Below are 23,560 nucleotides of genomic sequence, written 5' to 3' on the forward strand. Positions count from 1 at the left end.
TGCACTTCTGTCACAAACCATCAAACTGCAGGTTCAGAAGAAGCGTGTTCCTCGTGAGTTTGTGTGTCTCGGTGATGAACGGGACTGTCAATAAGATATTTAGAGGTCAAACATCCTCCGATAGACGCTGGAACGGTATACTCGAGCTCTAGTGCTACACTGAAAAAAATGATGCGTAAAATTTACTTAAAACAACTTTTTTTTAAGTTAATTTAATTTCAGATAAATTTAAGTAACTTCAACTCGGTTTCAAGACTTAAATGTTACATAGAGAAAATAAGTGAATTATACTTTAGTCAATCCTTTCTTTTAGTAAACTTTACTTCATTTATTTTACTGAATCAATCCTTTCTTTTAGTAAACTTTACTCAATTTATTTTTGCTGAATCAATCCTTTCTTTTAGTAAACTTTACTTCATTTATTTTTACTGAATCAATCCTTTCTTTTAGTAAACTTTACTCAATTTATTTTTGCTGAATCAATCCTTTCTTTTATTAAACTTTACTCAATTTATTTTTGCTGAATCAATTCTTTCTTTTAGTAAACTTTACTTCATTTATTTTTACTGAATCAATCCTTTCTTTTAGTAAACTTTACTTCATTTATTTTTACTGAATCAATCCTTTCTTTTAGTGAACTTTACTTCATTTATTTTTGCTGAATCAATCCTTTCTTTTAGTAAACTTTACTCAATTTATTTTTGCTGAATCAATCCTTTCTTTTAGTAAACTTTACTCAATTTATTTTTACTGACTCAATCCTTTCTTTTAGTAAACTTTACTTAATTTATTTTTACTGACTCAATCCTTTCTTTTAGTAAACTTTACTTTAATTTATTTTTGCTGAATCAATCCTTTCTTTTAGTGAACTTTACTTCATTTATTTTTACTGAATCAATCCTTTCTTTTAGTAAACTTTACTCAATTTATTTTTACTGACTCAATCCTTTCTTTTAGTGAACTTTACTTAATTTATTTTTGCTGAATCAATTCTTTCTTTTAGTAAACTTTACTTCATTTATTTTTACTGAATCAATCCTTTCTTTTAGTAAACTTTACTTTAATTTATTTTTGCTGAATCAATCCTTTATTTTAGTGAACTTTACTTCATTTATTTTTACTGAATCAATCCTTTCTTTTAGTAAACTTTACTTCATTTATTTTTACTGAATCAACCCTTTCTTTTAGTGAACTTTACTTCATTTATTTTTACTGACTCAATCCTTTCTTTTAGTAAACTTTACTTCATTTCTGCATAAAATATTACCTAATTACAATTACTTAATTTATACAATGCTATTATACATAATTTTGGTTAAAACACACATTCAAATATTTACATAATCTCCAATTTATTTTGTATACTATTTTGTATAGATTTATTTTTTAAGTATAGTAAAAATGTATTACATGCCATCCATGTGTTGAGACAGTGTAATATGGGGGTTTTAACTAAAAAAATATTTAAATTTCAGGAATTATAATATATTACGAATATTGTATAAATTAAGTAATTGTAATTAGGTAATATTGTATGCAGAAATGAAGTAAAGTTTACTAAAAGAAAGGATTGATTCAGTAAAAATAAATGAAGTAAAGTTTACTAAAAGAAAGGATTGATTCAGTAAAAATAAAAAAGTAAAGTTTACTAAAAGAAAGGATTGATTCAGTAAAAATAAATGAAGTAAAGTTTACTAAAAGAAAGGATTGACTGAAGTTCAGTTCACTTATTTACTCTGTGTAACATTTAAGTGCAGAAAGTTGGGACATTTTTTTAAGTAAATTTTATGCGTCATTTTTTTCAGTGTAGGTCATAACTGAATACGCTGGAAAGGATGATCTGCATGATCTGCACTGTTTCAGAACGCTAGACTAGCTCATAAATAAGTTAACAATATATAATACAACTTTATACTTTATTTTACGGGACTTCACATGATACAAAAATATGGATCACAGTGTATTTTCCTCTGCAAAGATCTGAAGTCGCTATGAACAAAAAAAAGACGTTTCAAAACATTTAGTGGCAATAAATTATAGAATCAATATCTGACAAATAATGAGTAAACAAATCAATTAAAATATATAGAAAATTAAACGGCTCCAGCCTTTAAAATCTCTCGCGCTGATCGAGTTCATAGTCAGCTCGCCCCCCTTTCACTCGTCTGATGTTTGGGGTTAAAATCCAACGTCTTTACTGAGCTTTATTAAGCGAGTCCCCCGGTAACGCGTCACTGTTCCCTGCAGAACGGGCGAGAGGAGTCCATCCAGCCCCCCGAGGGCCGCTCCGTAATGTTAGCGTCTCTGTGTTCTGTTAGCTCTGTTAGCTGCTCGGCTCCAGCTGTTTAATCCAGTCTCCCCCAGTGCTTGGGGACGCAGCGACAGACCTCCTCGCTGAAGAAAAGACCCTCGTCACATCGCCGCCTCTTGGGGTCCACGTGACACGGCAGCCTGTAGCAACTGATGGAGAAAAAAAAACAAAAACACAAGCTTTAAACTCTGGAATAATCATAGACTGTGTGTAGCTGGACAGAGCATCATCTCTCAAAAGTGAAGCCACCACAGGTCGGGCGCCCCCTGCTGTTCAGTTGCAGAAAGCTGTGTAACCCCACCCATCCCCATAGGTTTCAATGGCAAAACAGAACAACTTTCAATCACGTTTTTTTCCAATATACTGTAATTCTACCTCCATTATTTAAATGCAGCAGCTAGTGTAACCTCTGCTTATATTGTTACATTTTTATATCCCCACAGAATTCGTTTTTTAAAACGTTATTCAGCTCTATTCAACAACAGACCATCAGTCTGTGGCCTGTGACCTCGAGGCAGCCCTCAGGGGCGGGGTTATTTAAATGAGTAGGCGGTCTCTCCACAGTCTTTCTCCCTCCTCTGGTCTCTACTGCACAGACTCGGGTATCAGGAACGCCAACATGGCGGAAGATTTTGGCTTCATTTTCATTGAATGAATGGCAATGGTGACGCGGCGTCCATCTTTTTTTACAGTCTCTGGGATTCATTTATTTTCATTAAGTCATAATAATGTGCAATTATTATCTTTAATGGAATTACTGGACAAGCATTAAGTATAGATTTAATTTTCAACTTACAACCTGAGCAAAGCACGTCGCGATGCTCATTGCTATCTTACACTCTGCCAACAGTCAATTTTCACACCTTCCACCTGCATCATTTAAATAGCAACAGTGCTTCTGAATATATTTACACTGATTGGGGGCGTGGTGGTGTGGAAATGATTCAGGTAAATTTCTGGAGTATTGCTATCGCTATCTTGGCAACAGAAAACACAGAAGCTTCACTGACTAAATACAACCTAGACAGGTGTCAACAGTCAGACGTTCAATGCTATCTTGGCATTGTCTTGGAATCCCCAATGCGCATAGACCTTTGCTTGAAATGGAAGCATTGGTCATGTACAGGTAGCTGCACTTTTAAAATAGCAATCCGCCAAAGTCAGAGTGCATCAGGCTCTTAAAGGGAATTGCAAGTGACACCCTGATTGATTTCTTTTATGTTACGCCCAAAAAACATCCATGATTAGTTGAGAGCATCAGTAATGCATTTGTACTTTTCCCATCGTAACGAAAGCAAAGACACTTGTTTTTTGTGTGGCTTTTTAGACTGTTCATTTTCCCTAACATTTGTTTTTTTAGCACAAGGCTCTTTTTTTGCTATCTTGTCACTATCCTAGCCCGTGTTTAGTTTGTTACCCCGCCCCCTCATTATCTTCCCCATGTGTTCCTTGTTTCCCCGGCTCTACTTATACCCACGTTTTTCTTTGTTCTGTTTGTTCTTCTACCCTTTTTTTGGAGGATACTCCAAACTTGTCTAATTCATCTTCTGTTGTTTGCTATCTAGTCTTAGCTTTGTTTTATACTTTGGTCATTTTCTTGATTAAAATTAAAAGCTGGTTGCATTTGTACTGCATTTGTACTGTTAAATAAAGAATGCTGCACCAACCACTGTCATCTTTCTGTGCTGCAGAGGTGGAAATGACTGCAATAAATGCATTTTTTAAAGGTTATGAAATGTTGTTTATAAAAACTTAAGCAGGACTGGTATGTGCCTTTACTTTAGAGGAACACATTTGAACTATTAATGGAAAAAAAATTGAAAAACAACCCTGTGATCAATTATTCAGAGCTTTACTCACTGAGCCACCACTTCTCTGTTAAATAAGGTTTGTGCTTTCTTTTCCTCTGATTTTGATGGAAATCAGTTGCATCACTGACAAAGCGCCTTTGATTCATCATGTAAAGCACATTTTGTAACCAGTGCAGACACAGCAATCTGATTTATCACACCTAAACCAACTGACCACAGTGTACTTTACACTTTACACAATCGCACTGTTACGATTAACGATAAAATCTGAATAAATCCATTTTTGGCCATTTTATCCAAAGTTAGCAGATAGTACATGATGCATTCTCCACTGTGTAAAACATAAATCATATTTAATAAGACAATGTTCTCTTGATTTTTGGACCAAATGTACCAGCTGTAAATCAATGAGAGTGAATGGGGATGTCCTGTCCATACTTCTATATACAGTCTATGGCATGCACATGTAACTGCAGCTGATTTATTTATTGCTTTACCTGCACGTGGCTGGCTGGAACCTCCTCCCTCTGAGGAAGCACTTGTTGGGCGACTCCGTGCACTCGCACACGCACTTGGTGCGGTTGAGTGGTTGATTGGCAGGACACGCCCTGTTGCAGGTGCACTGGCAGGTGTCCTTGTTGAAGGTTTGGTGAGGACCGCAGGACGACGGCTGTGTTTTACAGGTGCACTGGCAGGTGTTCTTGTCCAGGTATCGTCTCGGCCCGCAGCCGGCCGTCCTCAGGTCCTTCCTGCACACGCACTGACACGTGTCCTCGTCCAGCTCTTTATTCGGACCACAGAAATCCTGATCGAAGGAATCTGAAAGAGAGAAAGAGAGAGAAAAAAAGAGAGAGAGAGAATCTGAGTCAGCATGGCCAACATCAGGATTGCACAAGAAGAGGAAGTGAGTGACACGCTCCTCTATTTTTAGATTAGGAGGGGTGTTGGGTAATCTAATGGGAGCTCTTGGCCTGAAGCACAGAATGATGTCCAGGACACATTTTTGTCAGATACAATAAACTGTTTAGCGCTGTGCATTCCAGCAGAGCCTCCAGCGAGACGCTGCCTGATCCCGCTGCCCCGCGTCCTCTGACTTAAAGATGTTTGTCTTTTAGGCTTGGCTTCAGTCCAGTCGCAACAGCTAACATGCAAACATGACACAGTCCTGCCTCTTCCTTCCCCACACATTCGTCAAACAGTGCAGGGACTTAGTTACAGTCATGCAAACATTTAGGACACCCATTAAAAACCTCTGGCTTTTGTAACATTTTGAAACATCTTAATATAATATAAAGAATAAACAGCCTTCTCCCTTATCTGTCTGATTTTCTACAGAGATTAGGTACAGATCCCTCCCTCAGAAGAAGTCTGCTGGCTAATCCTGCTGTGTACTGTCTGAGGTTCTCAACCAAAATGACTGAGATGGGGTTTCTCCAACTGATCTAGTGGGTGGTGCTCTTGTGTGGGTTGATGGGTGAGGGGTGGTGCTAGGGTGGTTCTATGACAGTCTTGCCCTTTCCTTCTCCACATATTCATCAAACAGTGCAGGGACTTGGATAAAGCATGCCAAAACTCTTGATGTCTTTCTCCAATTAGTTACAGTCATGCAAACATTTAGGACACCCACTAAAAACCTCTGGCTTTTGTAACATTTTGGAACATCTTAATATTAAAAAAAAAGAGAGATGAAGGTAAAACAACTGAAGAAATAACCTTCTCCCTCCATCTGTTTGCTGACTTGCTACGGACAGTAGGTACAGATCCCTCCCTCAGAAAAAGTCTGCTGGCTAATCCTGCTGTGTACTGTCTGAGGATCTCAACCAAAATGACTGAGATGGAGTTTCTTCAAATGATCTAGTAGATGGAGGTCTGGAGTGGGTTGGTGGCAGGGTGGTTCTCTGGCTTTTTTAACATATTGGAACATCTTAATTTGAAAAATACTGATAGATGACAGTAATATAACTAAAACAATAACATAATTAATTGAAATGAGGAAAAAGTGAGGATGAGCCCACAGTGTATTATTATAACTAAACTGTGTAAAATGAGAATAAGGTGCAGCAAACCAGCAGAGTAGTCTGTATTATCTAAACCTAAAGTCCTATCTGGACAGAATTAGATTATCAGGGGGTTCTGGGATAGTTTTCTCTTTCATGGGTTTTTTTTATCCTCTGTGATTTTATTCCTGTACTGAACGACCATGTATGTGTTTTACAGACTGAATTATCTACTGTTTTTCTTTGAACTCCGTGGTCCTCTGGTAATTTTATAAATATAAAATAAATAAATATTATTATTATTAAATATAAATTTTGTAAAAAAATGAATGTAGAATCACTTCTACATTTGGTCCACGGCATTTTCTATTTATGTGTTTAAACTGCTTATTAGTCGTTTATAAACTAATTAATAACCATTAATAAACTCCTTTGTAAACTACTTATAAAAAGCCTTATTTTAAAGTGGTACCGGTATGTCCACCGTTCTCAAGAATCTCAAGAAAAAAGCGAAATATTACTTTTTTTTGCGATTTATTGGGATTCAGTCATGTTTTTAAAAGCCTCTATAATCAGATTTTATTGGCGACACAATAAAAAGAAGTTGACTCCTTCCTCCCAGTAACGGACTGAAAGGTTAAACGGTCTAGACTAAACATTTCAGCTTTTATTGAGGCGAGGGGGAAAGCGTTTAAAGTGAATAAACCGTAATGTAACATGAGTCTGTTTTCCACCTTGATGTGTGGAAACCGCGGGCACAAACTATTTCTGCAGTGTGGTTTTCAGTGATCTGGCGTTTTCTCTCAGGAACTGCCAGAGCTTTTAGAATGTAATTGGCTGTACTGGGCGATTTTGGCCCAGACCTGTGTTTGTCTGGTTTGACAGAGTAACCACTTATAAAACGTGCCCTGGCCCTTGTTTACAATAGAATAGAGAGAGAACTGTCTCACGGTCAATCTAACCCACAGTCAGACTCTAAAAACCAGGGGGCTGAGGGGGTTCTGGGTGCTAGACCACATTCAGAACCATACTTAGAGTGCCTTGCAAAAGTATTCAGCCTCCTTGATCTTTTCAACTTATATTACAAGAGAAAAGAAGATCAACTACAAGTGAGACCAACAGCTACATCCACAGAAACCACCCAATTTACACAGTATATATAAAAAATGAAGAGACCACTTCAGTTTCTCTGATTTTGCTATTTATAGGTTTATGTTTGAGTAAAATGAACATTGTTGTTTTATTCTATAAACTGCAGACAACATTTCTTCCAAATTCCAAATAAAAATATTGTCATTTAGAGCATTTATTTGCAGAAAATGAGAAATGTCTGAAATAACAAAAAAGATGCAGAGCTTTCAGACCTCAAATAATGCAAAGAAAACAAGTTCATATTCATAAAGTGTTAAGAGTTCAGAAATCAATATTTGGTGGAATAACCCTGGTTTTTAATCATCATGCATCTTGGCATTATGTTCTCCTCCACCAGTCTTACACACTGCTTTTGGATAACTTTATGCTGCTTTACTCCTGGTGTAAAAATTCAAGCAGTTCAGTTTGGTGGTTTGATGGTTTGTGATCATCCATCTTCCTCCTGATTATATTCCAGAGGTTTTCAATTTTGTAAAATCAAAGAAACTCATCATTTTTAAGTGGTTTCTCAATATCTTTTGCCACATTTCAGGCTTCACACATAAAATATGAAATTGCATTTTTTGTGAAGAATCAACAACAAGTGGGACATAATCGTGAAGTGGAATGAAATTTATTGGATATTTGAAACTTTTTAAAGAAATAAAAAAATTAAAAGTTGGGCGTGTAATATTATTATTCGGCCCCTTTACTTTCAGTGCAGCAAACTCACTACAGAAGTTCAGTGGGGATCTCTGAATGAATGATCTAAATGACTGATGGTGATGAATAGAATTCACCTGTGTGTAATCAAGCCTCCGTATAAATGCACCTAATCTGTGATCAGAGTCTCAGAGCTCTGTTTAAAGCTCAGAGAGCATCATGAAGACCAAGGAAAAACCCACCAGGCAGCTCCGAGATACTGTTGTGGAGAAGTTTAATGCTGGATTTGGATACAAAAAGATTTCCCAAGCTTTAAACATCTCAAGCAGCCCTGTGCAAGCGATAAATATATATCATATTAAAATGGAAGGAGTATCAGACCACTGCAAATCTACCAAGACCCTTAAACAAGCTTAAACAAAGAGAAGACTGATCAGAGATGCAGCCAAGAGGCCCATGATCACTCTGGATTAACTACAGAGATCTACAGCTGAGGTTGGAGACTCTGTCGACAGGACAACAATCAGTCATACACTGAACAAATCTGGCCTTTATGGAAGAGTAGCAAAACGAAAGCCATTTCTCAAAGATATCCATAAAAAGTCTCGTTTAAAGTTAAAGCCACAAGCCATCTGGGAGACACACCAAACATGTGGAAGAAAGTGCTCTGGTCAGATGAAACCAAAATCGAACTTTTTGGCCATAATACAAAATGTTATGTTTAGCATAAAAGCAACACAGCTCATCACCCTGAACACACCCCACATCCCCACTATGAAACATGGTGGTGGCAGCATCATGGTTTGGGCCTGCTTTTCTCCAGCAGGGACAGATTTGAGAAGATGGTTAAAATTGATGGGAAGATGCATTGAACCAAATACAGGAACATTCTGGGAAAAAAAAAAAAAACCTGTTGGAGTCTGTAAAAGACCTGAGACTGGGACGGAGATGTATCTTCCGACAAGACAATGATCCAAAACATAAAACAAAATCTACAGTGGAATTACAATTTCATATCTTTATGTTTGAAGCCTGAAATGTGACAAAAAGCTGAAAAGTTGGGCCGAAGGCACTGTATCAATCCATATTCTCATGCAAAAACTGTAAGAGTAGAGTCAGTCTGAAAGCTCCATAACTACCAGCTCCAGCAGCTCGATCACCGGCCTGGGAAAGAGCTCTGAGTCTGAGTGATGGAGCACGCTAACAGAGTGTATCAAACGCTTGAATAGGGAGGGGGGGGGTGTTGTTATGTGAATGCTACTGGATGAAGAGTGGCCTGGCAGATATACTGGCATTGCTGCAGTGTTCGGGGATTTTCCACAGTCGACTTAAACACAGGCTTTCAGCTTTAAACTCGACCACGTTTAATCCCACACTGTGTTTTGTACAATATGCTGCGTGAAAAAACACACTTCTGCAGAGTCAGCAGAGACAACTTACGTTACAAGAGGAAAGAAGATCAGTCACGAGTGAAACCAACAGCTCCATCCACAGAGACCACCACATTTACACTACACTACTACACTTAAAAAAAGCCTTGGGTACGCTATATATCTTCGAAAGTGGGGTGTAACGGTAGATGTATTCTTTATGAACCGTCACAGTACAGGGCTCACGGTTCAGTTCGAGTAAACACACGCAGAATACACGGTACACAGGCTGGAACACACAATCAGAGTGCACACGCAGAAACGCAAATGAAAATGAATGGTCGCCTGTCGCTTTCCAGTGGGAACGCAGGGTTAGGCGCTCGTACTGTCTCTCTCACATTCTCTTTCTTTCGCTCATGCTATCTGTCTGTCTGTCTCTCTCTCTCTTTTACTGGCGTCATCTCTCTGTCTCTCTGCCTCTCTTTGTCTCGCTCTGTCTGTCTGTCTCTCTATTTACTCGTGCCGTCTGTCTCTCTCTCTCTCTCTCTCTGAGATATTATATATAATATAGTAAAAATAATCTTGTCTGACAGACCTAAACCACAATACACTTTTATTACTTTCCCCTCACAATAATTTCATTTTAAGTGATTGACTTGATAATAAAACACAGTGGATCAACACCAGCAGATGACATGTCTCTACAAACCATCACTGATCATCAGTAAATTTTACATTTCATTCGGAAATTAAGGGGCCAGAGTCTGGAGGAAGAGTGGGAAGGCACACAGTGCAGTGTTTTCCCTTCATGCAGATTTCATTTTCCAGCAGGACTTCATCAACAACAACAAAATAAATCACTCTGTGTGTAATACATCTATATAATGAGTAACTTTTACATTAAATAATTATTATTAAATAACTTTTCAATGATGTCCTATTTTTTAGACATGCACTACTACACTATATATACTACACCAGGGATGGGCAACTGTCGGCCCGGGGGCCGCACACGGCCCTCGTCATCACTCAGTGCGGCCCGCGAATAGATCAAAAATAATTTCATAATTTCATAATAAAAAAAAAAACAAACAAAAAAAAAACAAAAAAAACGTAATTCTACTTTTGACCGCTAGAGGGCGCTGCCAAACAACCACGAAAATTGACATTGACATCCAGTCCATTGTGAGCCAGCAGGCCAAACCACAGCTCTCTCATTAGCTTCAATAAATGTTGGGCCTCTGTGGTCTAGTTTTCTGCTATTATTGAATGAGCTATTTGCAATCAGTTTTTAAATCTTTTTTGTTCTTTGTTATAAATGAGTTCAAATGCCTTTTGCACTTTTATAAGCAAATGTTTTGTCCTTGTTGCTTATGAAGGACTTGTTATAATGAACTTATTTTACACAGAGAAACTACTGTATTTGCAATCAGTTTTTTAAGCAAACTTTTTGTTCTTTGATATGAAGGACTTCCTTTTTGCACTTTTTTTAAGCAAACGGTTTGTCTTTTGCCGTATTAAAATGCATTAATATGCAGAAAATAGTTGTTGATAAATGTTGGTGCTGTAAACATACAGATATAAATTCATATAAAATTTGTTCTTATTGAAAATCATTTGTAGCGTTTTTCATATTCAATTATTTGAAGTGCGAGGTCATGTGGCCCTCCAATGGTCATGCTGAAAAAAATGTGGCCCTCTCCATCATGGAAGTTGCCCATCCCTGTACTACACTATGCTTAGAGTTGTGTGGAAAAACATACAAAAAAATGGATATGGTCTGACTTGTCTGAACCACGACTCTTTGCCCCTAAAAGCACTACTCAATTCTCTCTCCAACAGTCCATTCTGCTAAAATCTCGGCGTAGAGTAACCCTGGCCTAAGTGGTTCCACATCTAACATCTACACTTCCTCAAAGCATTCCAGACATATATGTCCTTCTGTAAGTGCAGAAGTCCCGCCATAAAGATTGAGAAAGAAAGAGAAACAGATAGAGTGATGATTGATGAATATGACCCAGCAGGACTCCCCAAAGCACCTTCACTGCGCTGTCTGTCTCTCTGAGGTGTCTCTCTCGCTCTCTGAGGTGTAGATCTTTGTATCTTTATCTGATCCTCCACAGCACCAGAGACCCAGTCCCCCCCCCCGCTGTATCTGAAGTGCTGAGGGAGTATCCATCGTCTCTATTTACGACTACACTTACACACAACTTCACAGCTCCACTGGAATGATGGATGAATGCTAGCGCTAGCCATTAGCACTGGAGGTAAGCTGATGTTCAGTTGCAGGAGCTCTGGCTACACGTCTGTCGTGTTGTCTATATTTCAGCCTGTGTAGTGTCAGGCCTCTCTGCTGAAGTCGTGAGCCAGGAATATGATGGTATCTGATATTTCTGAGAGTTCAGAAACCCTCCAAGGCCAGGATCAAGCTCCAGGGTGACCAGGCTTTGAAGGAGATAAATTTCACCAGTCCTCCCATGATGACTGTAATGGAATGCACTGCTGATAACCGTGATCTTTCACTGAAGTGCAAGCAGTGTTCAAAAATGTGTTCTAAGTGCTGATGTGATCTGAGATATCTGTCTTTTTTAATATTAAAAGCTTTTTATTATGTCAACAGTGACCTAAATTGGACAGGCGAATCTTAAAGCTGTGATTTTATGGCAATTTGATTTAGATTTATTATTTTTATTTATAACATTTATAACTTTTGTTTTTTTCCTAATTTGGATAGATTGCCAATTGTCCCATCCATTTATCTGCTACTTAAGAAGGATAAAGAATAGCACATGCCTCCTCCCACACATGTGAAGTCAGACTCCGCCTCTTTTTGAACTGCTGCTGATGCTGTAGCATCACAGCGCTAACGCTCGGAGGAAAGCGCAGTGACTCAGTTCTGATACATCAGCTCACAGACGCAGCCTTGTGCTGATCCACATCACCCTAGGAGTGATGAGGGGAAAGAGAGAGCGCCATTTACTGTGCCCACCCAGAGAGAGCAAGGCCAGTTGTGCTCTTTTGGGGCTCCAGCAGCTGAAGCCAAAAAAACTTCCAGTCTTATACCATTATTAAATAAAAACACAAGTAATATAGTTAACACCCCTCATTGCCCAGGGGTCACTCACAACCCAAATCTCCTTTATTTTAGTGATAAATAATTTGTCCAAATCAGTAAATCTGATATTTTGAGAAAAATTCTCTAAACTATAGACGTGTTCCTCTGCCCACGGTAACACTACATTGGTGTCAGAAGTGGGATCTGCCCCCTTATCAATCAGGAGGGACCTTGGTGAAGAGCTGGGGGAGGTAGAATGGCAGATTGGTGAACTCACAAGCAACTTTATAAAGCTACTGTAGACATGTCTGCCAACATCACAATGTCATTATCAAATACTTTTAGCATTATATAACTTTTGACCATTATGTAAGTTAGTGTGATCATATTCCGGTGGTCTTCACTTTTAACTATTCAAAGATTTGGGTCTATCGGTTCTAACTGACCCCTGGGTGCCTGAATCCACTCTGATCACGAGTATATACACCTCCGGCACTGCCGTCTGCACTAAAACACACCTAACACCAAACGCCTTTAACATGAACTTACATCTGCTCTATACTGAGAGAGAGATAGAGAGAGAGAGAGAGAGAGAGAGAGAGAGAGAGAGAGAGAGAGAGAGAGAGAGAGAAATGAGAAGATAGAGAGAGAGATGAAGAGAAAGAGATGAAGAGACAGAAATGAGGAGAGAGAGAAATGAAGAGACAGAAATGAAGAGAGAGAAATGAAGAGACAGAGCAAGAGAGACAGAGTAAGAGATGAATACAGCGAGAAATGAAGAGAGAGAAGGAAAAATTAAGAGAGAGAGAAATGAAGAGAGGGCAATGGAGAGAAAGAGACAGAGAGCGAAAAAAATGAAGAGAGAAAAATGAGAGAAATGAAGAGAGAGATGGAGAGAGAGAAATGAAGAGACAGAGCAAGAGATGAAGACAGCGAGAAATGAAGAGAGTGAGAAAAATGAAGAGAAAGAAATGAGAGAAATGGAGAGAGACAGAGAGAGAAAAAATGAAGAGAGAAAGAGAGAGACTTTTTTAACTTTTAACAACACTTCATTATAACCCAATCATGTTATAATATTTAAAAGTCACTTTCAAGCATCTCGACCATTAAAATCATCTTTTAAGAACTAAACATCATATAATCATACAGAGATGCTTAATAAATAAATAAATAAATAAATAGAATTAAACCATTTCTATATGTTTTTTGAAATTACTGCTTCCCCACAGAGAGAGAGAGAGAATTAAAGAGAGAGATAATTGAAAAGAGAGAAAATGAAAGAGAAATGGAGAAAGACATGCAGAAATCAGGAGAGCACTAGAGAGAATCTTGATTCTTAAGCGAGAGAGAGAAATGAAGAGAGAGAGGAATGAAGAGACAGAAATGAGGAGACAGAAATTAAGAGAGAGAGAGAGAGAGAGAGATGGAGAGAGAGAGAACTGAAGAGACAGAGCAAGAGAGACAGAGAAAGAGATGGAGAGAGGGAGAAATGAAGAGAGAGAGAGAGAAATGAGAGAAATGGAGAGAGAGACAGAGAGAGAGAATAATGAAGAGACAAAGGAAGAGAGAGAAAGAGAGAGACTTTTTGCTTCTCAGCCATTAAAATCATCATTTAATACAACAGAGATGCTTAATAAATAAATAAATAAATAAATAAATAGAATTAAAGCATTTCTCTTTGTTATTGAAATTACTGCTTCCCCACAGAGAGAGAGAGAGAGAATTGAAGAGAGAGAGAGAGAATGAAAGAGAACTGGAGAGAGACATGCTGAAATCAGGAGAGCACTAGAGAGAATCTTGATTCTTAAGCGAGAGAGAGAAATGAAGAGAGAGAGGAATGACACATGTGGTAATCAGTAGAAGAGAGTCAGACAGCTGGAGAGAGTGTGCTGACTGTAACAGGGGTCTGGGGGTCTTTGGGTCTCGGGGTGATGTTTTTGTGTGGGTTGGAGGATTGGTGAAAGGTGAGCTCGAGGGCGAGAGTGCTGCATCACAATAGTGAGTGTGTGGGTTTACTGCTGGGTTACAGGCCTCGCTAAATATTATGGTTTATAAAGCATCAGTCTGGACAGACAGGAATTCAGCCTTCTCAGATCAGGATTATTTTAGGTCTGCTTTGTTGACACAGAGACTGCACCAGTCACGTCCCTCGAGCTTCAACTAACATGTTTCTGCTTTAGTCCAGACACAGTGTAGCAGATACATATGTGAGCTGAATGGAACTGTTTAAACACCACAGTGAAAATGACACATTTACACATTTTAACATATCAAATAAAACCTATATGGTGAAACACGTTGCAGCATGAAGCAAATATACCACTAGAGTATAACAGCAAAACGACAACTTTTATGGTGATGCAGATTTCATTTTCCAGCAGGACTTGGCACACTGCCCACACTGTAGCCAAAAGTACCAACTGGTCTTATATAATATTCTAATTTAAATTTTTGGGTTCTCATTGTCTGTTAGCCATAATCATCAACAATACTCTGTGTGTAATACATCTATATATTATGAGTTTTACATTTTCAACTGAATTACTGAAATAAAGTAACTTTTCAATATGATATATATATATATATATATATATATATATATATATATTTTTTTTTTTTTTAGATGCACTAATATACATACATATACAGCTCTCAAACAAATAAGAGATCACTTAAAAATGATGAGTTTCTTTGATTTTACCAAATTGAAAACCTCTGGAATATAATCAAGAGGAAGATGGATGATCACAAACCATCAAACCACCAAACTGAACTGCTTGACGCTTTGCACCAGGAGTAAAGCAGCATACAGTTATCCAAAAGCAGTGTGTAAGACTGGTGGAGGAGAACATGATGCCAAGATGCATGAAAAAAAACTGTTGTGATTAAAAACCACCAGGGTTATTCCACTAAATATGGATTTCTGAACTCTTAAAACTTTATGAATATGAACTTGTTTGAGGTCTGAAATCTCTGCAACATTTTTCATTTTCTGCAAATAATTGCTCTAAATGACACTATGTTCATTTGGAATTTTGGGAGAAATGTTGTCCGTGACTCATAGAATCAAACAACAATGTTAATTTTACTCAAACTCAAGTTAAAGTAGCTTAATGCGTGCATTAGACATATCGTGCATGTTGTATGTTCACTGTTGCTCTTACCTGAGTAGTGCTGGGGGAAGAGTGAGCTGTGGGACACACATCTGCATAAGCTATTGCTCCAGCTCTGGTTCTTCGAGCATGTTTTATTCGCTGCGTGGCATCTGCAGGGGAAATAAGTGATTAGCCATGAGACAGACGGTAGTAGCATGGAACAAAGAATTAAGAGAAAAACACATTCTTTTGTCCCTTTAGATGTTGATTTATAATCTTCTTCAGATATTATATGTTTTTGCACGTGAAAGCTCAGCCGGCGAATCCCGATCTGAATCTGAAGGTAAATTAGCCACCGAAGCTCTCATCAGAAGCTAAAGCTAAGCAGCGTCTCTAAAAGCGAGTCCTCAGAAGACCTCACTCAGCCAGTGGATAAACAAACAGGATTCTGATTAAAGTTTGATGTGAACACAAACACTGCTCCGCTGGCGTCGGCCGCGCAGTTTTCATGCCTTGTGAAATATATGAAACTCTGCGCTGGGCTCGAGCCTGAAAGAAACACATGTTGGTTTGGCGAGCCTCGGCGGGGTCTGTCAGCGCCGGTCTCAGAGGAGCAGATTTAGTAGGAAAGGAAGAGGGAGTGATGCTATCACAGACCCTCACTGTCCCTCACAACAACAACTCCTCCTGGAGCTGCCAATTCACTTTCAGCCCGACACAGATCGACCCGGCCGGCAGCGCGGGGAGGAATTTACCGCAGAGGGAACAAGGCGGCATCAGTAGACTGAAAAACCCTCAGTGTTCACTGAACTCTGAGTGGGTTCAACTGGAGAATTAAGAAATATAGAGCGAAACCCACTCGAGTCATTTTTAAACCGCTTTAAACTGTTTAAAGGGGACATCCAGCTCTGAAAAAAAAAACAAAAAACGAAGAGAGCACAGAGAACTCAATCAGTTTCTCTGATTTTACTATTTATAGGTTTATGTTTGAGTAAAATAAACATTGTTATTTTATTCTATAAACTACAGACAACATTTCTCCCAAATTCCAAATAAAAATATTCTCATTTAGAGCATTTATTTGCGGAAAATGAGAAATGACTGAAATAACAACAACAAAAAAAAAGATGCAGAGCTTTCAGACCTCAATTAATGCTAAGAAAAAACAAGTTCATATATTTTTTTAGTTTTAAGAGTTCAGAAATTAATATTTATATGGTTTTTAATCACAGTTTTCCTCCACCAGTCTTACACACTGCTTTTGGATAACTTCATACCAAGTTTTGATGGCTTGTGATCATCCATCTCCCTCTTCAATTTGGTAAAATCAAAGAAACTCATCATTTTTAAGTGGTCTCTTATTTTTTCCAGAGCTGTATTACACCTTTTCTTACACAAGTTAGAATAGGTCTATGGGCTGTACAAAACATGTTTATGAAGTTCTTTCTCACTAGCTTATTCTTTCTCACCACTCATTCTTACCCATTTCAGTTTCTTTCAGAATGAGCCGTTTAAGGGCTCTGTCACTTTTATGCAAATAAGCTATTGCTGAGCACGATTAATAGGAAAAGAAACGGAACGGAAAAAAGGAAAGGAAAGAAAAAGAAGATTATTTGTAATGAAATGTGAAAAAATAGTTTGACACAGTTGGTGGCTGCTATGGTGTGGCACAGCTGGTTGTTATGATCTTAATTGGCTGCTATAGTATTCCAAGTGCATTCTATGGTGCTGCTAAAGTGGTTGGTAAAGTGTTTCCAGGTGGTTGCTAGTAGTGTTATCCCTGGTGGTTGGTAAGGTGGTTGCTAAGTGGATGCTTTGGTGTTGCTAAAGTTGTTGGTAAAGTGTTTCCAGGTGGTTGCTAGTGGTGTTATCCCTGGTGGTTGGTAAGGTATTTCTAAGTGGTTGCTAAGTGGTTGCTAAGTTGATGCGATGATGTTGCTGGTTAGTACAGTGTTTCCAGGTGGTTGCTAGTGGTGTTATCCATGGTGGTTAGTAAGGTATTTCTAAGTGGTTGCTAAGTTGATGTGATGATGTTGCTGAAGTGGGTGGTACAATGTTTCCAGGTGGTTGCTAGTGGTGTTATCCATGGCGGTTAGTAAGGTATTTCTAAGTGGTTGCTTAGTGGATGCTATGGTGTTGCTGAAGTTGTTGTTAAAGTGTGTTCAGGTGGTTGCTGGTGGTGTGTTATCCCTGGTGGTTGGTAAGGTATTGCTCTAAGTGGTTGCTAAGTTGATGCTATGGTGTTGATAAAGTGGCTGGTACAGTGTTTCCAGGTGGTTGCTGAGTTATCTTTGGTGGTTGGTAAGGTATTTTTAAGATTAAAAACGCCCTAAATCCAGCCTCAATGCGCAATTGACCACTGTGCTAAAGATTGCTAAAATAGGGCCATATATGTCCACTATATGAGTTTCTGGACAGACTTATATATATAGCTATTTTATCTTTTCCCCATTGATGTACACTACCAATCTAAAGTTTGGACACACCTTCTCATTCAATGTTTTTCTTTATTTCTCTATTTAATTCCTTTTCTACATTGTAGATCAATACTAAAGGTATGAAAACAATTGAGGGACATATGGAATTATGCAGTATTTCATTATTTATTAAATACAAAAAGCATTAGGGTATAACATTTCCTTTAAGCTCTTGCTGAACCGCAGGTCTTAACCACACCGCTGAAATACGCTCGGTATATTCCACACGCTGCTGTATACCTCCAACACTTCATTCATCTCAGCCAATAAAAACCAACGTTAAAGAGCAATACTCCTGCAGACCTCCAGTACGAGAGCACAGCTCTGATTTACTGCAGTTCTACAGGGAGCTGCTGGGTGGAATTCAGAGAAAACTGCACAGAGGATGGCAGAAGTGACGACTTCAGACTAATGAATATTTAAGTATATATAATTAATCACAGCGTTTGCTGCTGAAGGGGCTGCATTCACAAAAGGTTGAGCTATGGGTTCTTCTATAGTAAATGACACTGCGAGAAAAACACATCAGACCTGTTTTTATTCAGTGTTTCTCTTTATTTCTTTATTTAATTTATTTTCTACATTGTAGATTAACTTTAAAGACATGAAAACAATTAAAAAGCACACAGATTTTTCTTTAAAGCATTTTAAAAGTCCAATTTTATGCTTTTTAAGACCCAAAAATGTACTCATAATTTCTTTAGTTCTCTCCCGGGAAAAATGAGTATGTTAGCTAACTCACTGCTAATGTTGGCTAGCATTCTGCTAACCTTAGTTCTATCCCTGGTAAAGTTAGCTTGCTCACTTTAGCTAGCAAAAGTTAGTATGTTAGCTAGCTTGCTGCTAACATTAGTATTTAGCTAATTCACCGCTAATGTTAGCTAGTTTCCGCTAACCTTAGTTCTTTCCCTGGTAACGTTAGCTAGTTCGCTTAAGCTAGCAAAAGTTAGTATGTTAGCTAGCTCACTGCTAAAGTTAATTTGTTAGCTAGTTTGCTGCTTAATTTAATATATGTTAGCTAACTCGCTGCTAATGTTAGCTAGGTTCCCGCTAACCTTAGTTCTATCCCTGTTAACGTTAGCTAGCTTGCTTTAGCAAGGAAAAGTAGTATGTTAGCTAACTGGCTGCTAATATTAGCTAGTTCTCCGTTAATCTTAGTTCTCTCCCCAGATTAGATGTTTTCAATATGGCACTGTGTTTTCCCACCTGCATTAAATGCACCGCCTAAAAATGTAATACCTACTGCAAATTTACAGTAAATTTAACACAATTTAAGACAGTAATTATTTAATTTAAGACATTTTAAGACTTTTAAGGACCTGCAGGAACCCTGTCACATATGGTTTTATGTAGTGATCTAAATCTGATGAACTGAGATGGTGATTTGAGGTGATTTAATTGGGATGAGCTGGAGCTTTACAGTGTGAAGGAAAAGCAGCAGCTATTGTTCAGCACCTCCAGAAACTCCTTCCTTCAAGACGCTGAGAAAACTATGAATTCCTGGTGACTCTCCCTCATGAAGACACTGCAGATCTGCCCTCAAAGATAAATGTGTTACTTATATAGAATAATCTATCTATATATCTAGAATCTAGAATCTAAGTATAAAACATATTATGGTTTGTTTACAGAATAAGTCTGCATTGTGTTCCTGTTTAGCTTTAATATAGTCTTCAATATTCCTTGTACAATGTAAAAAAAAATCATAAAAAAAAACACACTGAATGAAAAGAGGTTTGTCCAAACTTTTGACTGGTACTGTAGTGAAAATTAAGTTTTAAGTTTGATTTTCAGGAAAAGAACAGGATAAGAAATCATGGCCTAAATGACTGGGATGGGAGCGACTACTTGATTTATGCACTGCTGCCACCTCTAGAAATCATTTTCAAGTGGAAAAACTGACCAATATGATAAGAGTTAAAACATTCATACAAAATGCTAAAATATCATGACAGACCTACAGGTAGCAATAGTTTCCTTTACAATGAACATCTTCAAACATCTTTGAGACATATGTAGCATACATGTAAATCATGCTACACAGGTAGAAGGATGCAGAGTTAAGAATCTTGCCCAAGGACTCTCATTTATTGGTGTATTATGGTGGGCTCGTCCAGCAGAAGAACCAAACCCCAGTTTGCCATTACGGAAGGCAGTGCTTTCACCCATTAAACTACACCAACCACATAAACATGCACTCAAACACTCTAAAGCCACTGGTATTTCCTCACTCAAGGCGCTAAAACAGGAACCCAGCTCAGCTCCAGTAGAGATTAATGATGCTCTGTCTTCACAGCGCTCCAGTGGTAATCCCCCCTCTGAGTTCATCCCCAAAAAGCTCAGAGCAAACAAGCCTTTTCTTTCAAACAGGAAAAAGAAAGAATGAAATTAGAAAAGGTGCAGTGTTTCCTGCCGTTTTCCTTTCTACACATGATCTCTAATCTAAAGAGTACAGTAAAAACAAAGAGGACAGAAACTGAACAATGTACAAATTAAACACTGCACACAGTGTTACTACATAATGTGAACAGACAAACTGCCCCTTACACTGAGCCACATTAACCCATATAGATAACACAGCATCTCAGGCACGTAGATACCACAGCAACTCATGCAGATACCACATTAACGCCTACAGATACCCCAGAAATTCACAGCAACCCAGGCATGAAGATACCACAACAAGCCAGGTATGAATATACCACGGGAAAGCCACGCATAAAGATACCACAGCAACCCACACAGAAACCAAAGCAACCCAGGCATGCAGATACCACATAAATCCTTACAGATACTACAGCAACCCAATCATGCAGATACCACAGGAACCCACACAGAAACCAAAGCAACCCAGGCATGCAGATACCACATAAATCCTTACAGATACCACAGCAACCCAGGCATGAAGATACCACAGCAACCCAATCATGCAGATACCACAGAAATCCATACAGATACCACAGCAACTCCTGCAGATACCACATTAACCCAGACATGCAGATAGCACAGCAACCCAATCATGCAGATACCACAGCAACCCACACAGAAACCAAAGCAACCCAGGCATGCATATACCACAGCAATCCTTACAGATACCACAGCAACCCAATCATGCAGATACCACAGAAATCCATACAGATATCACTGCAACGTATGCAGATACCACATTAACCCAGACATGAAGATAGCACAGAAACCCATACAGATACCACAGCAACCTAGGCATGCAGATACCACAACAATTCATACAGATACCACAACATCCCAGGAATGCAGATACCTCACCAACACAGGCACTTAGATACCACAGCAACTTGTGCATATACCATAGCAACCCATACAGATACCACAGCAATCAATGCAGATGCCATAGCAACACACGAATACCACAGCAACCTATACAGATACCACAGCAGCCCAGGCATACAGATACAACAGCAATCCAAGCATGCAGATACCACAGCAACCCACACAGATACCACAGCAACCCAGGCATATATATACCTTAGCAACCTAGCCATGACAATACCACAGCAACCCATGCAGATACCACAGAAACCTATACAGATACCACAACATCCCAGGCATGCAGATACCACAGCAACCCATATAGATATCACAGAAACCCATATAGATACCACAGAAACCCATGTAGATACCACAGCAACCCATGCAGACACCAGAGCACCACAGATACCATTTTACACCAGATTTCTCCTTCAGTGCAATTAATAAAACTTTATTGGTTTTAATTGTCTCACTTTTTTATAGCTTAGTTGCATTTAAACATTTTAAAGTCAGCATAACTTAAATATATAGGAAAACCTAAAACTATTTATTTCATACAAGTTACCAATAAATATTAATGTCAAAATAACAAAATGAAATAGTTAAACCACAAAAATGGTAAAAAGTAAATGAGTTAAATGTGAGTAATATGTTATACATTTTAGTTAAAAGACTAGAAATCAAAATCACCTGTCAAAATGAACACTGGAATGTATGTGTGTGTGAGACTGTGTGTGTGTGTGTGTGTGTGAGACTGTGTGTGTGTGTGTGTGTGTGCAGGAAGCGTTCACACCCGGCGGAGAACATGATCGGATGTAACAGCTCGAGTTACAGGTTCACCCTCATTAATCTCCCTTCACCATGAGGTCAGAGGTCAGGGGCAGTTGGCATGACCTGGGGCAGACTTCTAAAGGACGGCGTCTTCATGTGTAACTTTCTCTTCAGTCCTGTCCGTCCTCGCCCCGCCCCGCTCTGCACTCAGCACCTAACTCAGCGGGTGATGTACGACCAGAGAGGACCAGGCAGTCATGTGGGGTCACATCATGAAGGCTTTTGAAGAATGGGTGAGATGCTGAAGGATTTGATATAAATGAGAATGATTGTCTTCATACCCTTTTATAATATGATGACTTTCCTTTTCCTTAATGCTAATGATCTCTGCAGCTCCTTCAGAGTGATTGTTGGCCTTACTTACAAGTCTCCTGCTTGCTTTGAGTTTTAAATAGGGCTATCATGAAAGCACATTTTTTTAGGACAATGTATTTCCCCTAAAAAAATGTGATAAACACTATTTCTACCATTGATACAATGATGACATAATATAATAATAGCAAAATAACACAGTTGCCCAGCTTTAAAGCATATTTAGCCACTGGAATTTGAATATAAAATGCTTAAATTAAAGAAACAAATTAAATTAAACAGTAAAACAAAGTACAACATATAAAATAACACTTTTTAAAATGACTGCACTATTACTATTAGGGATGCAATGATTAGTTAACAAAATAGACAATTTTATTTAAAAATCGACTAATCTTTAATTTATAACTGCAATTCACTACACAAAGTGCTGGGGACAGAAAACAAAACAGGGAAGGGCTGTTCACTCATTTCCTATTCGTTAGAATAAATATATTTACATAATAAATGGAAGCGCATTCCACATTTAAAGTCCAGTTTTGGTGTTTCTATCATTTTAAAGTGATAAAAAAGGTTAAGAACAGGAGCCATACCCTCAGAAACAAGAAGATATGGCAGAAATAATCAGTGATTAGCTGATTAATCAGAACAATAATCGACAGGTTAGTCGACTACCTACAAAAAGAGATCATTATTGCAGGCCTACACTAGATTGACAATGTATTTTTTATCGAAACACATAATAAAATCCCTGTATTGTAAGGGGTTGGCCTGTAATGCCAGCTGCCAGCACAAAAGGCAAAGATAGAGATTCACTGTTACTCAAGGAAACTACAAATCCCAGAATTCCAAGGGGCAATCAGTGCAAACCAGGCACACCTGTAGGAACTGGTATATAAGGTCATGGTAGACAGCACAACCTGTCACACCTTGGTAGAGGGGTGACCGGTAAGGTATGGTGTGTCTTGAAGAGAGGAAAAAATATATATATATATATATATAAATAATAAAAAGAGTGAAAAAAGAAAAGAACCCAAAGAAAGCAAAAAAAAAATAAAGAGTGAGATTTAAAAAGAAGATAAAAAAGAAAAGAAAATACACGAAAATAACTGAAAATAAAGCAAAAAAAGTAAAAAGAGCTCCCAAAAGAAAGGAAAACAAAAAAGTGAAGTGAGAGATCTCGAAAGAAAGCAAAAAAAGAAAAGATCACATAAAACAA

At 38.2% G+C, this 23,560-nt stretch overlaps 1 protein-coding gene across 1 annotated transcript in view; it reads right to left on the minus strand.

Annotated features, from left to right (window-relative positions):
* Nucleotides 1–1,899: 1,899 nt before the first annotated feature.
* Nucleotides 1,900–23,560, minus strand: part of vegfc (vascular endothelial growth factor c) — a 96,777-nt gene continuing 75,116 nt past the window's right edge. Inside the window, exons 5-7 of the mRNA XM_049481400.1 lie at nucleotides 15,503–15,603; nucleotides 4,620–4,941; nucleotides 1,900–2,460 (exon numbers count right to left, since the gene is read on the minus strand). Of these exons, the coding sequence (XP_049337357.1) occupies nucleotides 2,346–2,460; nucleotides 4,620–4,941; nucleotides 15,503–15,603 (538 nt within the window). The 3' untranslated portion in view covers nucleotides 1,900–2,345. The remainder of the gene's footprint in view (nucleotides 2,461–4,619; nucleotides 4,942–15,502; nucleotides 15,604–23,560) is intronic.

Source organism: Astyanax mexicanus, chromosome 7, assembly GCF_023375975.1.
Source record: "Astyanax mexicanus isolate ESR-SI-001 chromosome 7, AstMex3_surface, whole genome shotgun sequence".
Taxonomy (NCBI): Eukaryota; Metazoa; Chordata; class Actinopteri; order Characiformes; family Acestrorhamphidae; genus Astyanax; species Astyanax mexicanus.